This window comes from Mytilus edulis, chromosome 3 (assembly GCF_963676685.1).
Source record: "Mytilus edulis chromosome 3, xbMytEdul2.2, whole genome shotgun sequence".
Lineage (NCBI taxonomy): Eukaryota > Metazoa > Mollusca > Bivalvia > Mytilida > Mytilidae > Mytilus > Mytilus edulis.
The window spans coordinates 48,394,958-48,414,486 of NC_092346.1; the positions used below are offsets into that span (position 1 = coordinate 48,394,958).

The following is a 19,529-nucleotide window of genomic DNA, read 5'->3' on the forward strand; positions in this document are numbered from 1 at the left end:
TTTAGAAAAAGCTATGAACGACGACCTTTGGTGAAAAATGAACGAGTTTCTATTTTCTTATATATGAACTTTATGCAATAAAATGGCTCAATACACTTTTATATTATATTATTTGATATCATTTTTTTTCTGTTTTGCTCTACGACTTCTTACTTTCTACAATCATGTCGGCAGATGAATATATCCTTCCATGTACATTTTGAACGATTTCATCTTTAACGTTTTTAATCAACTATTTCTGCTCTTTATAAATTGTTGGCCCTAAATATTCAGCTTTAAACGTTCCTGAAGAAGGTAGACCCAGAACAGCACTACGGTCGTAACTTTTAACGTGTTGTTTTCATTTTTTATAGATTGCATGACAATCATATAAAGTGCCTTGTATCAATGATTTCAGTTATACGTATTGGTACGGTAGGAACATTGAATTCATGGTGTCGCAATGAACGTTGTGCTAGTCTTGAATTTGGGAGGATTTAATATCTTTTTTACACTGAAATTAAGAGTAAGATCAAATTTTGGTAGCTTGCAGTCAGGATACTGTTATAAGGTATCTACATAAACTAATCATAGTTCATTGCGACACTATAAATTTAGTATTCCTTCCGTATCATTGTTTGGAACTCAATTCAATCATAAAAGGCAATGCAATTGATAAAAAATAAAACAAAACGTTTAAAGTTGCATGCAACAGACGCGCTTTTTCTGGATCTAGCTTAATGAGGAACGTCAAAAAGGTGAATAATACTTTTTGGCCTTCTGCAAGTTGGTCAGTTTTCACTGTTACTTCTAAATGTTTGGCACTGGGGACACCAAATAGCTCTGAATTAATTTTTTTCAAACTCTAACCTTATATTAGAGATAGGCGAAAGTACGACAGTGACACTCGAGCCCAAAAGTCGAAAATAAACTGACAACGTCATGGCTAAAAAAAAAGAAAATCAGACAAACAATAGTGCAAAAAAAAAAAACCAATACAAAATAAGTTATACTAAGCAACACGTTATTGTTGTTAACAAAACAATAGACAAGTCGTATTATAAAAAATAACAACTCCTCATACAGGAACAGATGATACATATATTGTGTACTTTATATGCAAATATTAAAAAAAATATTTTATTGGAAGGTGGTTAATGAACACGTACACACACAATAATTGCTAGTATGATAGAAACTTTGTAGAAACTGCGGTCGGTAATTCATTGTTTAATTAACACAAAAACAGAGGATCAAGCTATGTTTGTAGTAAGTTTGTCATTCATTTATATGTTTTTGAAAGGTAAATAACAAAAAACACTGAATTCCACCTAAAATCTAAACTTTTCAATTGACCTTGTAGATTTATCCGAGTACTCCAGTATCATGACCAAGTATCCGAGTATTACATTTCAGTTATGTTGACATTCCTCATTCAAACACTTGACTTTTCTACACTTTACACAATTATTTCCAATTCCAAACTAAAAGACAAATTGAAAGATATGTTTTGCTTGTTCAAAGAATGGCCAACGTAGATACAAGTATCTTGTCAAAGGGAGAATAAATCCTACTTTGTAAAGATCGAATCTCTCTAATTAAAATAAAAACCCTCTGAAAAAGACATCATGAAGATGCTTGATTTCTTGAATAACAACATATTTGTTGCGTTTGGAGGGCGTGTTTTTCCACAGGCTGTCTACAAGAAATGATTTCAGCTTCAAAATTGTAAACAGTTGAATTTCTATGTAGCAACATTTCAGCAGCGCCTGCATACGGAGAATATATATCCCAATTGATACGATATTCCCAGCCTTGTATTTTTTATCATCTTGTCCTTGATTGAGGGTTGCTGCTCACAAGAAAGTTGAAACCATCACTACGTAAATTTGACGGACGCCATAACGAGTAGGTTGACCGTTATTGAACTACCGTGTCACAGATGATACGATCCGGTGCCCTATCACGATTGCGACCTACCAAATTTGACTATTTACTGGGTTTGTAATAACATGCGCAACACGATTGGTACCACACCGTGGAGCAGGATCTACTTAACCTTCTGTAGCCCATAAGATCACCCACCTGGTGGAATTCATGTTGCCTAGTCTATAGTGTTCTATGTTGTGTCTTGTGTAATATTAATTATATAAATGTCTGTTTGTCTTTATATTTTTTAACCATGTTGTTGTCAGTTTATTTTCGATCTAAGAGTTTGGATGTTCTTCTTATATCTTTAGGCACTCTTTCATGGACAGGACTTCGATCTAAGTCTGACATGATAATACGTAGCCGTTGATGTCATGTTGATATTTAGAAATAGAAAGTTCACAATTTGGAAGCTTAAATCGACCAATTTCTAGTAACGTTTTGTTCTTAAAATATTCTCTAGTCTTGCACCCAGCAAATATATTTAACTTATATAACTTTTGACAGTCTAAATTTAAAGAAAAATCTCTTCAATATTTAAATAATTTTATTGTCATTGAAATTATCTTGATAATCTGCACCCTACAAAACATATTAAAAGTATTAGTCAACTTGTGTTTTATAATAATATATATAAAACATGTTTGTCTTGCTTGCATTGTGTACATTCTTAATTTTTGTACTTGAAAATACTTGTGGAAGTTTATTATAAATAACTGTCATAATTTTGCGATATTTTTTAACGTTTTCATTTAAAGTTGAAACTTTTACTAACCATCTAAAAAGGATCAATGCACCATTTGTTCTTAAAAAATGTCCTGTACCAATTCATGAATATAGCAGATGTACCAAATAGTTAGTTTCGATGTATGTTGTCGTTTGTTTTTTCTATGTATTTTGTCGTTTGTTTTTGTTGCACTTAAGTAGTCATGTTCTTCCTTTGTTTTCCCCTATAATTGATGTGTTAAAGTTTCTAACCCTGATTTGTTTTCTCTCAATCAATTTAGGACCTTTGAACACGGGTATACAACCGTTGCCCTTAATTATCACGTACGCTCACAATATTAAGTATAAATGCATAATTTAAAACATGTGCGCACCTTAAACACAAACAAATCAGAACGGTGTATGGAGATGAACGACTGAAATTAACATAACATAGGTGAAACGTAGACAATGACGCAGTAGTTGACTCATACGATGTGTCGGTGTCTCAGCCACAAGTAACATGTTTTCTAATATGAGGTACCAGTTAAGTCGTAGTATGATTTTTGATTTAACCGATTATGTGCTATTACCGATTGTGACTATCGTGGCGGGTTATTAATACAAAGCATATGACGCTTTTTCTATCGACGTACCAGTGTCGTTAATTTTTAATTCATGCGATTTCCCTAATTTGCCTTCATTGTTTGACGAAGGTTTTTACGTAATTTCTATGGTGTATTTAAATCGTGAAAAGCGTTTCGAACATATGACATTTATAAGGTGCTGTTTCCCTTTTTTTCAACATGAATGAACAAAAGTGGAAGTAAATTGTTCATTCTCCTTAAGTGTTTGGTGTTTCACTGTATAATGTCTTATAGTTTTTAAAATAACACAAAGGCTTTCAGAATGAATATATAAAATTACCTTCGTTTTAGTAGAGACCATTTTTCAAAACAGTTTTCACAGCACTGCCATCGTAGTCGTTATCTGTTTTTAAGAGAGAGCATTGTCTGAATTTTTTGTAATAAAACATTTGGTAATATTTCAGCTATGGATTTCTTCGTACGTAAATGATTTCAGTCCTAAATATTACAATTTAATAATCAACACTTTAATTCATAACAATTTGAGTTTTGTGAAAGATAGTCAAGATGATTCATATGATTTATGGAACTGTCATACAAGTGATAGGTTAAGCTAGCTTTACAAGCAATTTTATCCATTAAACTTTACTTAAAAAAATGACTGTACCCAATCAGGAATATGATAGTCGTTATCTATTCGTTTGATATATTTGAGCTTTTGACTTTGCCATTTGCTAATAAAACTTTCATGCAGAATTTTCACCCAGACTTCGTTTTTTTTGTTATATTCTTTGTTATATCTGTTTGTTTTCAGATGGTGTTAACAATCAATTTGATTTATTACAAATGACAAATTGTTTCACATTTCGATGAAACTACAAGTTTTGCCATTCGCATGTCAAAATGAATCATCAATTTGACTCCATTGCTGTTGATTGGGTGAAATTACCAATTACTATTTTAAGATAACATAGAGATTAATACATGGCCTTTTCCATATCAGCCTGGGTATCATCCCGAGACCCCAATATCAGCCCGAGACGGAGTCGAGGTGCTGATATGGGTTGAGGGATGATACCCAGGCTGATATGGAAAAGGCCATGTATTAATCGCTTTATCATATACTTCCGACAATAGTTTTATGTAAATAAACTGATCGTAGATACCAGGACTAAATAAGGCAAATAAACAAATGCAATAACCAAAACAGTCAAAAACTTTATAAAGAAGTTAAATTATGAATCAAATATACTATAATTGTCCAACAACAGCATCACTACATCCATATATATGTATGGTAACATTTCCCATAGAGGCATTTTGAAAGATTGAAAATTTGAGTTTTATGATCATTATTACTCATTGTTTGTTGTACTATAAAATGATTCTTAATTGTCAAGGGCATTTGTTAGCAAGTACTAAACTGGGGACAAAAGTTCCCGTAAATTTTGACGTCTTCATAAAAAATATCTGACGTCACAATGGAACAGTAAACAATCGATACCAGAAACACCGGAAGTAACTTACACGAAAATCACTGTTATGGGTTTTTGCACGAGACGCCCCTGATATGGGTTATCAGCCCGGGCTGATATGGGTTATCAGACCCGGTGGGAAATTATGGCTTGTGTACTCCCGCTCATTACACATATGCAAAAGCTATCATATCAATGCCAAGTATATGATAAAAAAGATTACTCACCTCCGGAGTAGATGTCAAAGAGATGTTGTTTCCTGAGTCGTCCAAAACAGACCTTCCTGCTATGATAAGTAGACCAGCAATTACCCCATAAGTTGTAAAATCGTTGTAGTCCACATGTTAATGTGTAAGCTTGAAAAAACATGATAATTTTATTATAATCGGCAGTAAAATTAAGCATATGTTGCTTACGTCGTAAATACAATCCCCTTCCCTTTCATAAATGTGACCTACCGGATTAGACTATTTACCGGATTTGATATCTCATAAGCAACACGACGGGTGCCAGACGTGGTGCAAGATCTGCTTACCCTTCCGGAGCACCTGAGATCACCCCGAGTTTTTTTTTGGGGTTAGTGTTGTTTATTATTTAGTTTTCTATGATGTGTCATGTGTACTATTGTTTGTCTGTTTGTCCTTTTCATTTTTAGCCATGGCGTTGTCAGTTTATTTTCGATTTATTAGTTTGACTGTCCCTCTGGTATCTTTCGTCACTCTTTTAAGAACTTTTCTTTAAAGTCGAAGTTAATATGATACTTATTAATCTGCAAGATACAATTTATCAATTATATTATGTTTTACGATTCTCAAGTTACGATAAAAAATAAGTTATTTTCTTGCATTTAAGAAAATTATATTAGTTTATACACATTTTACACAACTTCTTCAAATGCGATAATTGAACATGACTGTCAGCTCAAAATGTTTTTTTCTCAGTATAATACAGTTACCAGGTAACTTTGCCCTTTAACGATTCATAATCAAACTAACGTTTGAATATAGATGCAATAACATGGATAAATACATTTAATTTCAAATGCATATTTTACTGATCCTAAACAATGATGACCAATAAGTTGTACATTTGCTCACCTGAACCTCCGTATGAAAATCTGCTATCACTGATTTTGAATCCATGGTATTTGTTGAAGTAATCCCCATTGCTTACTACGGAACCTACGCCAACATCGTAATCGTCACCATAGATTACATCTGTAATTCAAATATGAAAGATTAGATTTTTTGAGGACTACAAACTAGGTTCTCTTTATAGGCATAGATTTATACTGTTACTCAATTTGTTGTAATTCGTCCATCATCAGCAATTAAAAAATAAATTCGATATACATATTTTTGAAAATACAGATGGTCACAAACAACCATTTAATGTGACATAGCACAATTTAAAACCATTGGCTCGATGTTATATTTAACATAGGTCTACTTAATCACAATATTTGTGATCGCATTCATTTTAAACGTTTTCTTGTTTCTTCGTTTGCTTATTGTTGTCGTATATGTGTTACAATAAGACATAATATGTTGTCTAGTCTCATGTCCTCAATAATTTAAATTCTTAAATTCTTCCTAAACATGAACGTTGTCACAGGTCGAGAAAGTTCTAAGCAATGTAAGCAAACGACTTAGTAAAGTTTTTTCGGAATGTTTTAAAACTGTTTCACGTAAGATTCATTAGTCACTTTCGTAAGTTTCTAAACACGATGAATGCAAATGAAGCACATAGCAAAGTGTATTACCTCCGGAGTAAATATCAAATAGATGTTGCTTCCTGAGTCGTCCAAAACAGACACTTCTGCTATGATAACTAGACCAGCAATTACCCCATAAATTGTAAAATCTTTGTAGTCCACATTTCAGAGTGTAAGCTTCAAATATATATACCATGATATTATTATAAACAAACACCAGTGTAAACTAAGCATATATCGATATCACCTTATATATATATATCGATATGTCCAGTACAGCGAAACCCGACGACGAATAACTTTGTAACTATACTCTGCAAGGTATAATCATACAGGGTAATAGTTCTTTTTTAGAGTCAAATCACGATGAAATGAATATTGTAAGGTTATTTACTACGATTATATGTGTAATGAGTATGTCACGCGTGTCTGGCGCAATTACAAACTTTCAATCCGGGTATCTATGATGATTTTATTAAAATATCCCGTTTAAATCTTTTACTTCTTACTTTTTTGAAAACATGACATTTAGCTTCACAATCGTGCTTGGACACAATTTAAATTGATCAATTATTTATCCATTTGGTTTTTAATATTTGTACAGAGATATATTACTTCATAGATTCTTTCATTTTATTGATAAAGATAAAGTGTATAACTTCCCAATAACCACAAAGTTTTAAAATGAACTTACCATGTCCTCCGTATGAAAATCTGCTATCACTGATTTTGAATCCATGGTAATTGTTGAAGTAATCCCCATAACTTACTACGGAACCTACACCCTCATTATAATCGTCACCATAGACTACATCTGTAATTAAAATATGAAAGATTAGATTTTTTGAAGACTACAAACTAGGTTCTCTTTATAGGCATGGATTTATGCTGTTACTCAATTTGTTGTAATTCGTCCATCATCAACAATTAAAAAGTAAAGTCGATATACATTTTTTTCAAAATACAGATGGTCACAAACAACCATTTAATGTGACATTGGACAATTTAAAATCATTGGTTCGATGTCATATTTATCATAGATCAACTTAATCACAATATTTGTGATCTCATTCATTTTAAACGTTTTCTTGTCTCTTCGTTTGCTTATTATTGTCGTGTTACATTAAGACAGAATATGTTGTCTAGTCTCATGTCCTCAATATTTTTGCTCTGTCATTTGTTGTTTCAGAATTACACCCATTCTTAAATTCTTCCTAAACATGAACGTTGTCACAGGTCGAGAAAGTTCTAAAAATGTTAGCAAACCGACTGAGTAAAGTTATATTTACATCTTTTTCCGAAATTTTTTAAAACTGTTTCACGTAAGGTCCATTCGTCATTTTCGCAAGTTTTTAAACACGATGAGTTCAAACGAAGCACATAACAAAGTGAATTACCTCCGGAGTAAACATCAAAGATGTTGCTTCCTGAGTCGTCCAAAACAGACACTTCTGCTATGATAACTAGACCAGCAATTACCCCATAAGTTGTAAAATCTTTGTAGTCCACATTTCAGTGTATATGCTACAAATATATACCATGATATTATTATCAGCAAAAAGCAGTATGAACTAAGTATATATCGATATCACTATATATATATCGTTATGTCCAGTACAGCGAAACACGATGACAGAGAACATTTAATCTATTATCTACAAGATATAATCTCACAGAGAAATGGTACTTTTTTCACAAACAAAGCACAATACTGTACGGTTATTTACTACGATTATATGTGTAATGAGTATGTCACGCGTGTCTGGCGCAATTACAAACTTTCAATCCTGGTATCTATGATGATTTTATTCAAATATCCTGTTTGAAACTTTTACTTCTAGCTGTTTAGAACACATGACATTCAGCTTCACAAATGTGTTTGGACAAATTTAAGTTAATCAATTATCAACCATTTTTTTAACATTTGTACAGAGATATATTACTTGATAGATTCTTTCATTTTATTGATAAGATAATAAGTTTTTAAAATTAACTCACCATGTCCTCCGTATGAAAATCTGCTATCACTGATTTTGAATCCATGGTATTTGTTGAAGTAATCCCCATAACTTACTACGGAACCTACACCAAGATCGTAATCGTCACCATAGACTACATCTGTAATTAAAATATGAAAGTTTAGATTTTTTAGGACTACAAACTAGGTTCTCATTTTAGGCATTGGTTTATACTGCTACTTATTTTGTTGTAATTTGTCCATCATCAGCAATAAAAAGTAAAATCGATTTACATATTTTTGAAAATACAGATGGTCACAAACAACCATTCAATGAGACATAGGACAATTTAAAATCATTGGCTCGATGTCATATTTATCATAGTTCTACTTAATCAGAATATTTGTGATCTCCTTCATTTTAAACGTTGTCCTGTCTCTTCGTTTGCTTATTATTGGCGTATATATGTTACAATAAGACAGAATATGTTGTCGAATGTCATGTCCACAATAATTTTGCTTTGTCATTTGTTGTTTTAGAATTCAACAAATTCTTAAATTCTTCCTAAACATAAACGTTCTTACAGGTTGAGAAAGTTCTTAGTAATGTTAGCAAACCGACTCAGTAAAGTTATATTTACACTTTGTTTCGGAATGTTTTAAAACTGTTTCACGTAAGGTCCATTAGTCACTTTCGTAAGTTTTTAAACACGATGAGTTCAAATGAAGCACATAACAAAGTGAATTACCTCCGGAGTAAACATCAAATAGATGTTGCTTCCTGAGTCTACCAAAACAGACACTTCTGCTATGATAACTAGACCAGCAATTACCCCATAAGTTGTAAAATCTTTGTAGTCCACATTTCAGTGTGTATGCTACAAATATATACCATGATATTATTATCAGCAAAAAGCAGTATGAACTAAGTATATATCGATATCACTTTATATATATCGTTATGTCCAGTACAGCGAAACACGATGACAGATAACATTTTAACTATTATCTGCAAGTTATAATCTCACAGATTAATGATAGTTTTTTTACAAACAAAGCACGATGAAATGAATATTGTACGGTTAATTACTACGATTATATGTGTAATGAGTATGTCACTCGTGTCTGACGTAATTACAAACTTTCAATCCTGGTATCTATGATGATTTTATTCAAATATCCTGTTTGAAACTTTTACTTCTAGCTGTTTAGAAAACATGACATTCAGCTTCACAAATGTTTTTGGACAAATTTAAGTTAATCAATTATCAACCTTTTATTTTAACATTTGTACAGAGATCTATTACTTGATAGATTCTTTCATTTTATTGATAAAGATACAGTGTATAACTTGTCGATAATCACAAAATTTTAAAATATACTTACCATGTCCTCCGTATGAAAATCTGCTATCACTGATTTTGAATCCATGGTATTTGTTGAAGTAATCCCCATAACTTATTACGGAACCTACACCCACATCGTAATCGTCACCATAGAATACATCTGTAATTAAAATATGAAAGATTAGATTTTTTGAGGACTACAAACTAGGTTCTCTTTAAAGGCATGGATTTATACTGTTACTTAATTTGCTGTAATTCGTCCCTCATCAGCAATTAAAAATAAACCGATATACATTTTTTTGAAAATACTGATGGTCACAAACAACCATTTAATGTGACATAGGACAATTTAAAATCATTGGCTCGATGTCTTATTTATCATAGATCTACTTTATCACAATATTTGTGATCTCGTTCATTTTAAACGTTGTCTTATCTCTTCGTTTGCTTATTATTGTCGTGTATATGTTACATTAAGACAGAATATGTTGTGAAGTCTCATGTTCTCAATAATTTTGCTCTGTCATTCGTTGTTTCAGAATTACACCCATTCTTAAATTCTTCCTAAACATGAACGTTGTCACAGGTCGGAAAGTTCTTAAAATGTTAGCAAACCGACTGAGTAAAGTTATATTTACATTTTTTTCCGAAATGTTTTAAAACTGTTTCAAGTAAGGTCCATTCGTAGCTTTCGTAAGTTTCTAAACACGATGAGTTCAAATGAAGCACATATCAAAGTGTATTACCTCCGGAGTAAACATCAAATAGATGTTGCTTCCTGAGTCTACCAAAACAGACACTTCTGCTATGATAACTAGACCAGCAATTACCCCATAAGTTGTAAAATCTTTGTAGTCCACATTTCAGTGTGTATGCTACAAATATATACCATGATATTATTATCAGCATAAAGCAGTGTGAACTAAGTATATATCGATATCACCTTATATATATCGTTATGTCCAGTACAGCGAAACACGATGACAGATAACATTTAATCTATTATCTACAAGATATAATCTCACAGAGTAATGGTACTTTTTTCACAAACAAAGCACAATGGAATTAATATTGTACGGTTATTTACTACGATTATATGTGTAATGAGTATGTCACTAGTGTCTGGCGCATGATGCTTTTTTTTACAAACAAAGCACGATGAAATGAATATTGTACGGTTATTTTCCACGATTATATGTGTAATGAGTATGTCACTAGTGTCTGGCGCAATTACAAACTTTCAATCCAGGTATCTATGATGATTTGTTTTAAAATATCCCGTTTGAAACTTTTACTTCTAGCTGTTCAGAAAACATGACATTCAGCTTCACAAATGTGTTTGGACAAATTGAAGTTAATCAATTATCAACCATTTTTTTTAACATTTGTACAGAAATCTTTTACTTGATAGATTCTTTCATTTTATTGATAAGATAATAAGTTTTTAAATTTAACTCACCATGTCCTCCGTATGAAAATCTGCTATCACTGATTTTTAATCCATGGTATTTGTTGAAGTAATCTCCATAACTTACTACGGACCCTACCCCAATATCGTAATCGCTACCGTAAACTCCATTCTTCACTACCACTGCCCCATCATCAAAGTCGTTACCTTTTTATTAAATATAAAAGTATAAGTTTTTATTGGTGAATACCCTTTTGTATTTTCTACATAAATACAAATGTCTACTGGCATGGAGCAATTCGAAAATAATGCTTTTTATTGATATTGATATTTTCGAAACTCACCTGACCAAGTGCTTTATGAGGAGCTGTGTCTGTATGCCTCTCCAGTTTTTATTTTTCTATTTTCAGTTTTGCATATTGTTGTTTGTTTTTTGACCATTTTTTAAAATTTTGCCATGCCATTCTGCGTTTATTTTTTCGACTAATCCTGTTGAATATTGTTTTGATATTTTCTTCCTTTCTTTTAGAAAAAAAAAATGATATAGTCAAGCGTTTGGACATGTTAGTTTTATTTAATTTCGGTGTTTTTGTTAAAACATTTCTGATGTTATCTCATTTAAAAAGGATTTCGTGTTTTTGCAACTTATTTCAATCAAACCTCTTCCTTGCTTGACCCTAACCCGAAAGTAATTGCAACAGAAGATTTTAAAGTTTTAATCTTAAGCATTATACCCCAAATATACACAGAAAAAAGTCCCATAAAATCTCTCTTGAGGAAGACTAAAAAAAATCACCATTTAAAATTCCTATGGAGATTTGCATAGAAAATGGAGGTAACTCTTGAAAAAAAAGACAGAAATATTATTAATAAAAATTGATACAAAATTATAACTTTACCGCTTCTTTTCATCAGAATGTATTGATTCTTGATTTTTAAGCGGTCTTTAGAGTATAACAAACAACTCTAAACGTGTTTTCATATATTTTATCAAGCTATAATCTAGATTTCGTAATCTATTAATTGACCATATACTGAATTTTTTAACATGTCAAGGAAAAGAATCTCAAATTTAGCAAAAATAATTAAGCATGTATTCTTCTTTTTGTGGTTTAAAGTTTCTTTAGATAAGTAAATTGCTGAAAAAATATAATATACAGATATAAACAATACAACATTTTCATATTATTTTTCCAAAATGGTTACAAAGCTTCAAATTTGCAATTTCTTCAATGAAAAATGCACGACAAAAATAAAACTACCCATATCACTTCGGTTTTGTACATTTCATGAGCAGAAGATTATATAATTTAGTCAAATACAAACTTATAACCCCATCAAAGTATCATACTTTACATAAATTTCAAGAAAAACAACCAAAAACTGACCAAAATAGACTCATTTTTGAAAGAGTAATCTCCCCTTCCAATATTAATTTCCATAGGAAATTAAAAATGCTGATTTTGAGTTTTCCTCGAGTTAGATTTTATGGGACTTTTTTCTGTGTATATAAAGGGCATAATGCTATAGATTAGAACTAAAACATCTACTGTTGCAATTAGTTTGACTGGACTAGAATGGAAAGAGCCAGAAAATCTCTTTTCATAATGTTGAATTCAAGGCGAATTCCAATGAAAAAAACATCACACATTTATTATCTCCGGGGTAAACTACAAAGAAACTTTGCTTTCTGAGTCGATCAAAACAGACACTTCTGCTATGATATATGGACCAGCAATTACTCCATAAATTGTAAAATCTTTGTGAGTCACAGCTCAGTTTGTATCCTACAAAGATATTTCATAATAATGTTTAACACATTCAGCAATGAGAAGACATAAAATATGGAGAATACGTTTTTTTTATGTCCGGCACGCTGATTCAAGAATAAATCAAATATTTCAAATATTTATCTGCAAGTTATAAACTCTAAAGGTTATTTGTTTTCGAAAGCAAATTTCAAAGCAATGTTTTACTTTTATTCCCTTGTGATTAAAGTTAACATTGTTGGAAGACGTAACAGTTAGATCCACTATTCATTATACTTTTTGATAACGAAGGTTAGATGACAGTATGACAAATCTTTCTGGATAACATATGTATCTTCACAACTAAAGTTCATTAGTTTCTAAGTTGAATAGCAATGACGTTTTGGTGTTTAAATTAAAAACTTTTAGTAGACATGCTATTAAACTTCCAAGAATCAATTATAAAAATGCAAATGGTACAATCAGTAATAAACATATTCTAAAGACGCAATATATTTTTTTTCTCTTAAAATACTGAAATCAATTACTTGATAAATACGTTTAATTCTATCCATAAGGACATTGTTAGTAGAGTAACATTTTTAACAAGATTTAAAACTTACTCACCTATACCTCCAAATGTAAATCTACTGTTGCTGATTTTGAATCCATGGAATTTGTTGCAGTAATCCAAGTAACTTACAACAGACGGGGACTCAATACCATACACGTCAGCCAAGGCTGAATGCTTCAAAACTACTGTCTTAGGATTACCAGTATAGTCGTATGCTTTTATTATTAAAGAAAAAAAAAAGATAGTTAAAACTTTCCTTTTATATTAGTGAAATCATCGGCTTGAATAAAAACTTATGAAACAAAATAAATAACAAAACTACATGTTTTGTTTGATAACTAAAATCAATTTAACGAAAGACACTGATACAGAAGTACTAGAGTACGGTTTTCCCAAATCAAGTTTTTATTATATTTCATTTTTAAATAACACAATGTACATTCATTATTAAATTTAAATCATGCTGTCAATAATTCAAAGTATGGTAAAGTGGAATATCTTAAAATACACAAACAAAATTAAGTATCTAAAATTCTATATTACCATCTACATAAGGGATGAGCGTATTAGTTTAGGATTAATTCTTTATAGAAAACTAATACGAGAAATGAAATCGACATTTCCAGATGACTCTTTTCCAAATATTGTTTGAATTTTTCAAAACAAAACATTTGAAAAATAAATCCAAATACGAATCTTTGATGTCGACGTTAGAGATTAACAACACAGTCAAAGTTTCACTAATTTTAAAACAACAATCATATATCAAATATACAATCTGCCGCAGCAACCACTAAGAAAAGCACAAATATCATTCGACTCATGATGCAGTATTAGTGGTTATTACTCTATCTGTGCACTTTATATAGTAAATGCAAACTACCACATGTTGCCACGCTGCATGTAAAATTAATGTTGTACAGTTTTGCTTTGTTTTCTTACATATTTAGGATCTCTAATCTACAGTTAATACTTTGATAATATGGGAAAAACATGATTTGTTTCTCACTTCATTAAAATGCTGGATACTTTATGCTGTCTAACTCTATATCAACCAGTTTTCACCAGTTTGATAATTTTTTATAGGCCACGCATTGGGATTTTCCACCATATCCATTTAAGACATTGGACTCGATTTTTTTCTTTATACAATTGTCAGACCAGAAAGTTTAACAACCTGGTTTATGTCAAAGAATGCTCAATCTTTTTCCTCTAAAAGTTCATCTGACGATACTAATCGGACGATGAATATAATATAAATATGCAGAAAAAAGAGGGACGACAGATACCAGAGGGACAGTCAAACTCCTAAATCGGAAATGAACTGACAACGCCATGGCTAAACATGAAAAAGACAAACAGAGAAACAATAGTACACATGACTCAACATAGAAAACTAAAGAATAAGCAACACGAACCCAACAAAAAAACTAGGAGTGATCTCAGGTGCTCCGGAAGGGTAAGCAGATCCTGCTCCACATGTGGCATTGTCGTGTTGCTTCAGTGATAACAAATCCGGTAAATAGTCTCATTTGGTTGGTCATATTCAGGAAATGGAAGGGATTGTAATTACGACTTAAGGAACATATCTGATATAATTTGTGAAACGGTTATTCCATAACGGTCAACCAACTCGTGATTGCGTTCGTAAAATTTACGAAGGAATGATTTCAACGTCAACATTTGGATAACCTGATACTCAATTTATCGGCCTGTTTTGCGTCTTTTGAAAGTGTTCTCTTTGTTTCATCAGGAACCGGAAGATGACTTGATAAGTTCGGGTCAAAACTTATTATCGTCATTTCTAACATTATGACGTCGCTGATATGTCCGGGTCAGAGTTATTAGTGCCGGGAAAACGTGTAATTTGATAATACGAAGCCGCGATATGCAATTTTATGAAGAGCTGGACAGAGTGATATAAACAGTGGGATGACCGATAAATACCATATCAACTTCAGAAATAAAACATGATGGTCTTGCAGTTTAGCTTCTATGTACCGACGTAGTTTATCATTTTAAAAATATTTTATAGTATTCTTTTATTTGTCTGTGTAAATTAAACATTGTTGAGACGTCATTCTATTGTTTAACCTGTTCGTTATTTCAGTGATTGTACTATCATTTGCCTGTAAGAAATCATTATGTTACCTTAAACTGTCTAATATTTTAAGGAAAAGTCCTCAACTTTAAAAAAAATATTGGACAGCAGAATGTAGAATAACTGATTCGTACAAGTAAATGATAGTTCAAGAACTGACAAAAAATCAATCCCCACCATGCTTTTCTTCATGTGAATAAAACTAATACAACCAAAAAAACAAATGACATGTACACAAAAAACAACAACATTCTATTTAAGGCACCTTAATTCCAATACACTTATTTTGTCAGTAATGAAGACGGTTTCTTGAAAAAAAATCACATTCGAATTAAACACTTCCAATCCTTCAATAAATTCCATAATTTTCATCTTTGTGTTATCTCCTTTAGGTTGCACTTTGTAAATGAAGCTGTTTCTCAAACCACGCTTCTTCTGGAAAGATTTAGAATATTCATAGATAATTAATTTTGTTTACATACTGGTTCCCAGTTCCGATCTGTAGGTTGCATTTCATAGAGACATAACTTGTGAATTTTACCAGTAAATAATCATGTGAATGTTATTTATATTGAAATTTGTGATAACCCTACAGTCGGGGTAGCGGTAGTTAAGAAATTTAGTGTTCGTTTAAACTCTTAAGAGTTCGGGGCATATAAACGTTAAAAATATGCCGCACTGCCTTATATTTTTAGCTTTTAAACAAATAGTAGTCCATATGAACTTTTCATTCTAGGATATGATTTTTGTTCAAAGCTTCATAGTAAGAGTGGTACAGTTTTAGCCGTAAGGGGAGTTCCTATGGGAAAATGCATTGTCAATGTTTACAGAAATGCAACCTATATTTGGTGAAATAAGAGAACATACATAATTGAACCAAATTTGGTTTATCTCACAGATTTTAGTGAAATTGACTCAAATATGAAGTTTTATAAATATTTCATGAAGATTGATAAAATCCTTCTAATCACATAAGCAACACGACGGGTGCCAAATGTGGAGCAGGATGTACTGACCCCCCCCCCCCCCCGGAGCACCTGAGATCACCCCTAGTTTTTGGTGGGGTTCGTCTTGTTTATTCTTTAGTTTTCTATGTTGTGTCATGTGTACTATTGTTTGTCTGTTTGTCTGTTTGTCTTTTTCATTTTAAGCCATGGCGTTGTCAGTTTTATTTTAGATTTATGAGTTTGACTGTCCCTTTGGTATCTTTCGTCCCTCTTTTAGCATAAATTTGTTGATAATGCTCGTTGTTAGTCTTTTTTTTATTGCTTTCAGATATTTCTTTTTTCAAATGATGTATTCTCACCTCGATATTTTTTGGATATCAAAAGCAACCTCTTGTCTTGCACTTATTCTTCCTAATATTATTTCCAGTAACAAATTTAAACTAAAATAAAAAAAAAAAATGGTTCTGTCAGATGTTTGATAGGTCATGCCGAAATATAAGTAAAATAATTGTTTAATAATAATCAAGATAAAATTGTTCATCTGAAGTAAATATATTTTTAATGGTTGATGTGCAAGCAACTGGCACATTGTTCCTTGAACAAAATAAAATAAATAACCACGAATTTGATTATCAATCTTTATCTCACCCTGCGTACAAAGTGCAAATCGTGAACTTGCTCAATGAACGAGGGTTTCTATAATTTTAAGATGTCGGCGTTGATGTACGGTGCAAGGAATGCTTACCCTTCCGGATCACCTGATTTCACTCAAAAATCGAATTTTAGTGAAGTTTGTGTTGTTTCCTATTTATTATTTATAACTGTTGATGTAAATATCCTTTGGTTTTGTAAGTCTTTGTTTACTCCTTGGTTTTGATTGTTATTGTCTTGTTGCACTTTGTTCGTTGTGATATCTTGAACTGCTGAAACTAAAAAACGTAGGTGCCAGATTTAATCATATGTTAATATATAACAAGAAGCTGCAAGAGCGTCAGCAAACCGGATTTATTAAAATTTATTTGTGTCCTGGAATTTTTCAATATCACAAGAACCATAACTCCTAACCGGTGAAAGTAAAAATCGTCAATATCAAATTTGACCTCCATTTTGCCATCAGTAAGAAATATTAAAATTTCAAAAGCTTTGGTTGAACAGTATGAAATGCACGGACACGACTGGAAACACCAGTTTTCCATCTTTCAAGAACCATAACTCCTGAACGGTAAAGGTAAAAAAAAATCATTATTAAACTTGACCTCCATGTTGTTGTCAGTAACACCATATGAAATTTTTAAAAGCTTTGGTTGAACGGTTCATGATGTAAATGCACGAACTGCCCGGCCGCCCGCCCGACCGTCCGCCATACATCCCCAAATGAACATGTTTTTGTCACATAAATCCGGTTGATAAAACTATATACTTTAAATAGCGTTAATGTAATGCAGTGGTTATCGTTTGTTTTTGTGTTTCATATTTGTTGTTTTGTTCATTTTTTTGTACAAACATTAGGCCGTTCGTTTTCTCGTTTGAATTGTTTTACATTGTAATTTCGGGGACTTTTATAGCTGAGTATGCGGTATGGGCCTTGCTCATTGTTGAAGGCCGTACGGTGACCTATAGATGTTAATTTCTGTGTCATTTTGGTCTCTTGTGGAGAGTCGTCTTATTGGCAATCGTACTACATCTTCTTTTTTATAATCAATATATAACAAACCTATAGAGTTTAAGTACGTTTTAGACAGGTTGAAATTGTGTTATATTAATTTGAACACTTTCAAACATTTCAATTTAGTGTAGATCTCAGGGGTTAACTTGAATGAGGGGAAATATTACAGATAAACATCAAACAAAAATATGTTTACCTGCAATACTTTGGTATTAACGAAAATAAGAAGCGATATTTTTTTTGGTAAATGTAAATCAAGAGAAAAAATACTAGCGACACGATATTGCAGACTCCCCTCCCCCCCAGAAAACAGAGGGGACATTAAGGTGTACCCTTGTGTAAACAATAACGTCTTTTTGCAAGACTACCACTGAGATAAAATTGTGTCGAACTGGACGAAATGAGGGGCGTTAAGTCATACTGCCATACGGGAGATAAATGGGGTGAACGGAGAATATGTATATTTTTTCATGCAAAGTACGTGATTGATGTGTTGATCACGTGAAATTTCAAATCACATTAAATAACAATACGCAAGTAAAAACACCCATATATGAATTATAAAAATCTGTAGAAGTTTTTAAAACTTCTGTCTAAAATCATCTTGATCTTTCTATCGATGAAATCAATTCTATCAAAACCTTTGATCTATTTAACCCTTTATATAACCATTATCCATGTCAAATGGTTTTTGTCTAAAAGATACAATTCGCAATGCAATTGTTGCTTTTGGAAAGGTGATGTGTTTCCCTCTGTTTTAATTTGGAACTGGGATTCGTTTTTTCTCAATCAGTTTTTGTCTTTCGAACACCTTTATACGTCTGTTGCCTTCAATCATATACCATACGGTATATTATCAGTATGCTGGAGTTTCGTTTTTGTTGAATCGTAGGTAGATTTTTTAAAAGCATCGGCATTCAGTAATACAAGTGAGAGGTTATGCTAGCTATAAAAACATTTTTGCTCTATCATTATTGATATAAGGAAATTATTTTACTAAGTTAGAAAAAAAATTTGTTTTTCCATTTGTTTGATGTATTTGACCTTTTGTTTTAGACATTTGGGAAGGTTTTTTTTCGTTACGAAGTTTTATTGGAGTTTTTTATTATTGTTATTTTACTTTTTGTGCAACATTTTACTCAGTTTCATCCTCAAATCTGTTTTATGCGAGTTTGAATCATCGAAAAAAAAATACCACAGAACAAACAATCTGTAATTGTTTAACAGTAAGTGTTAGACAAAAGTACATGGGAACTGCGAAATCCAATGTCGAGAGCCACACAACTGATTGTATTTTAAATTGCATGTATATATAGTGACACTATCCAACCCCGTTATATGCCATGGATATTTTTACTTCTGCTACTTGATGTAGACACAGCCATATTGGTCG

The 19,529-nt window shown here is 31.9% G+C and overlaps 2 protein-coding genes across 2 annotated transcripts; both read right to left on the reverse strand.

The window, feature by feature from the left end:
- Positions 1 to 2,470: 2,470 nt before the first annotated feature.
- Positions 2,471 to 7,590, reverse strand: LOC139515288 (uncharacterized). Its single transcript, XM_071304855.1, has 6 exons — positions 7,587 to 7,590; positions 7,084 to 7,203; positions 6,438 to 6,566; positions 5,773 to 5,892; positions 4,903 to 5,031; positions 2,471 to 2,490 (listed from the first exon to the last, which is right to left on the reverse strand). The coding sequence occupies exons 1-6, from the start codon at positions 7,588 to 7,590 to the stop codon at positions 2,471 to 2,473; spliced, it is 522 nt and encodes a 173-aa protein (XP_071160956.1).
- Positions 7,591 to 7,800: 210 nt separating this feature from the next.
- On the reverse strand, positions 7,801 to 12,012 carry LOC139515289 (uncharacterized). The gene is made up of 7 exons (XM_071304857.1): positions 12,000 to 12,012; positions 11,152 to 11,307; positions 10,439 to 10,567; positions 9,733 to 9,852; positions 9,096 to 9,224; positions 8,388 to 8,507; positions 7,801 to 7,913 (listed from the first exon to the last, which is right to left on the reverse strand). Exons 1-7 carry the CDS (start codon positions 12,010 to 12,012, stop codon positions 7,801 to 7,803), a joined length of 780 nt encoding a protein of 259 aa, XP_071160958.1.
- Between the last annotated feature and the right edge of the window lie 7,517 nt (positions 12,013 to 19,529).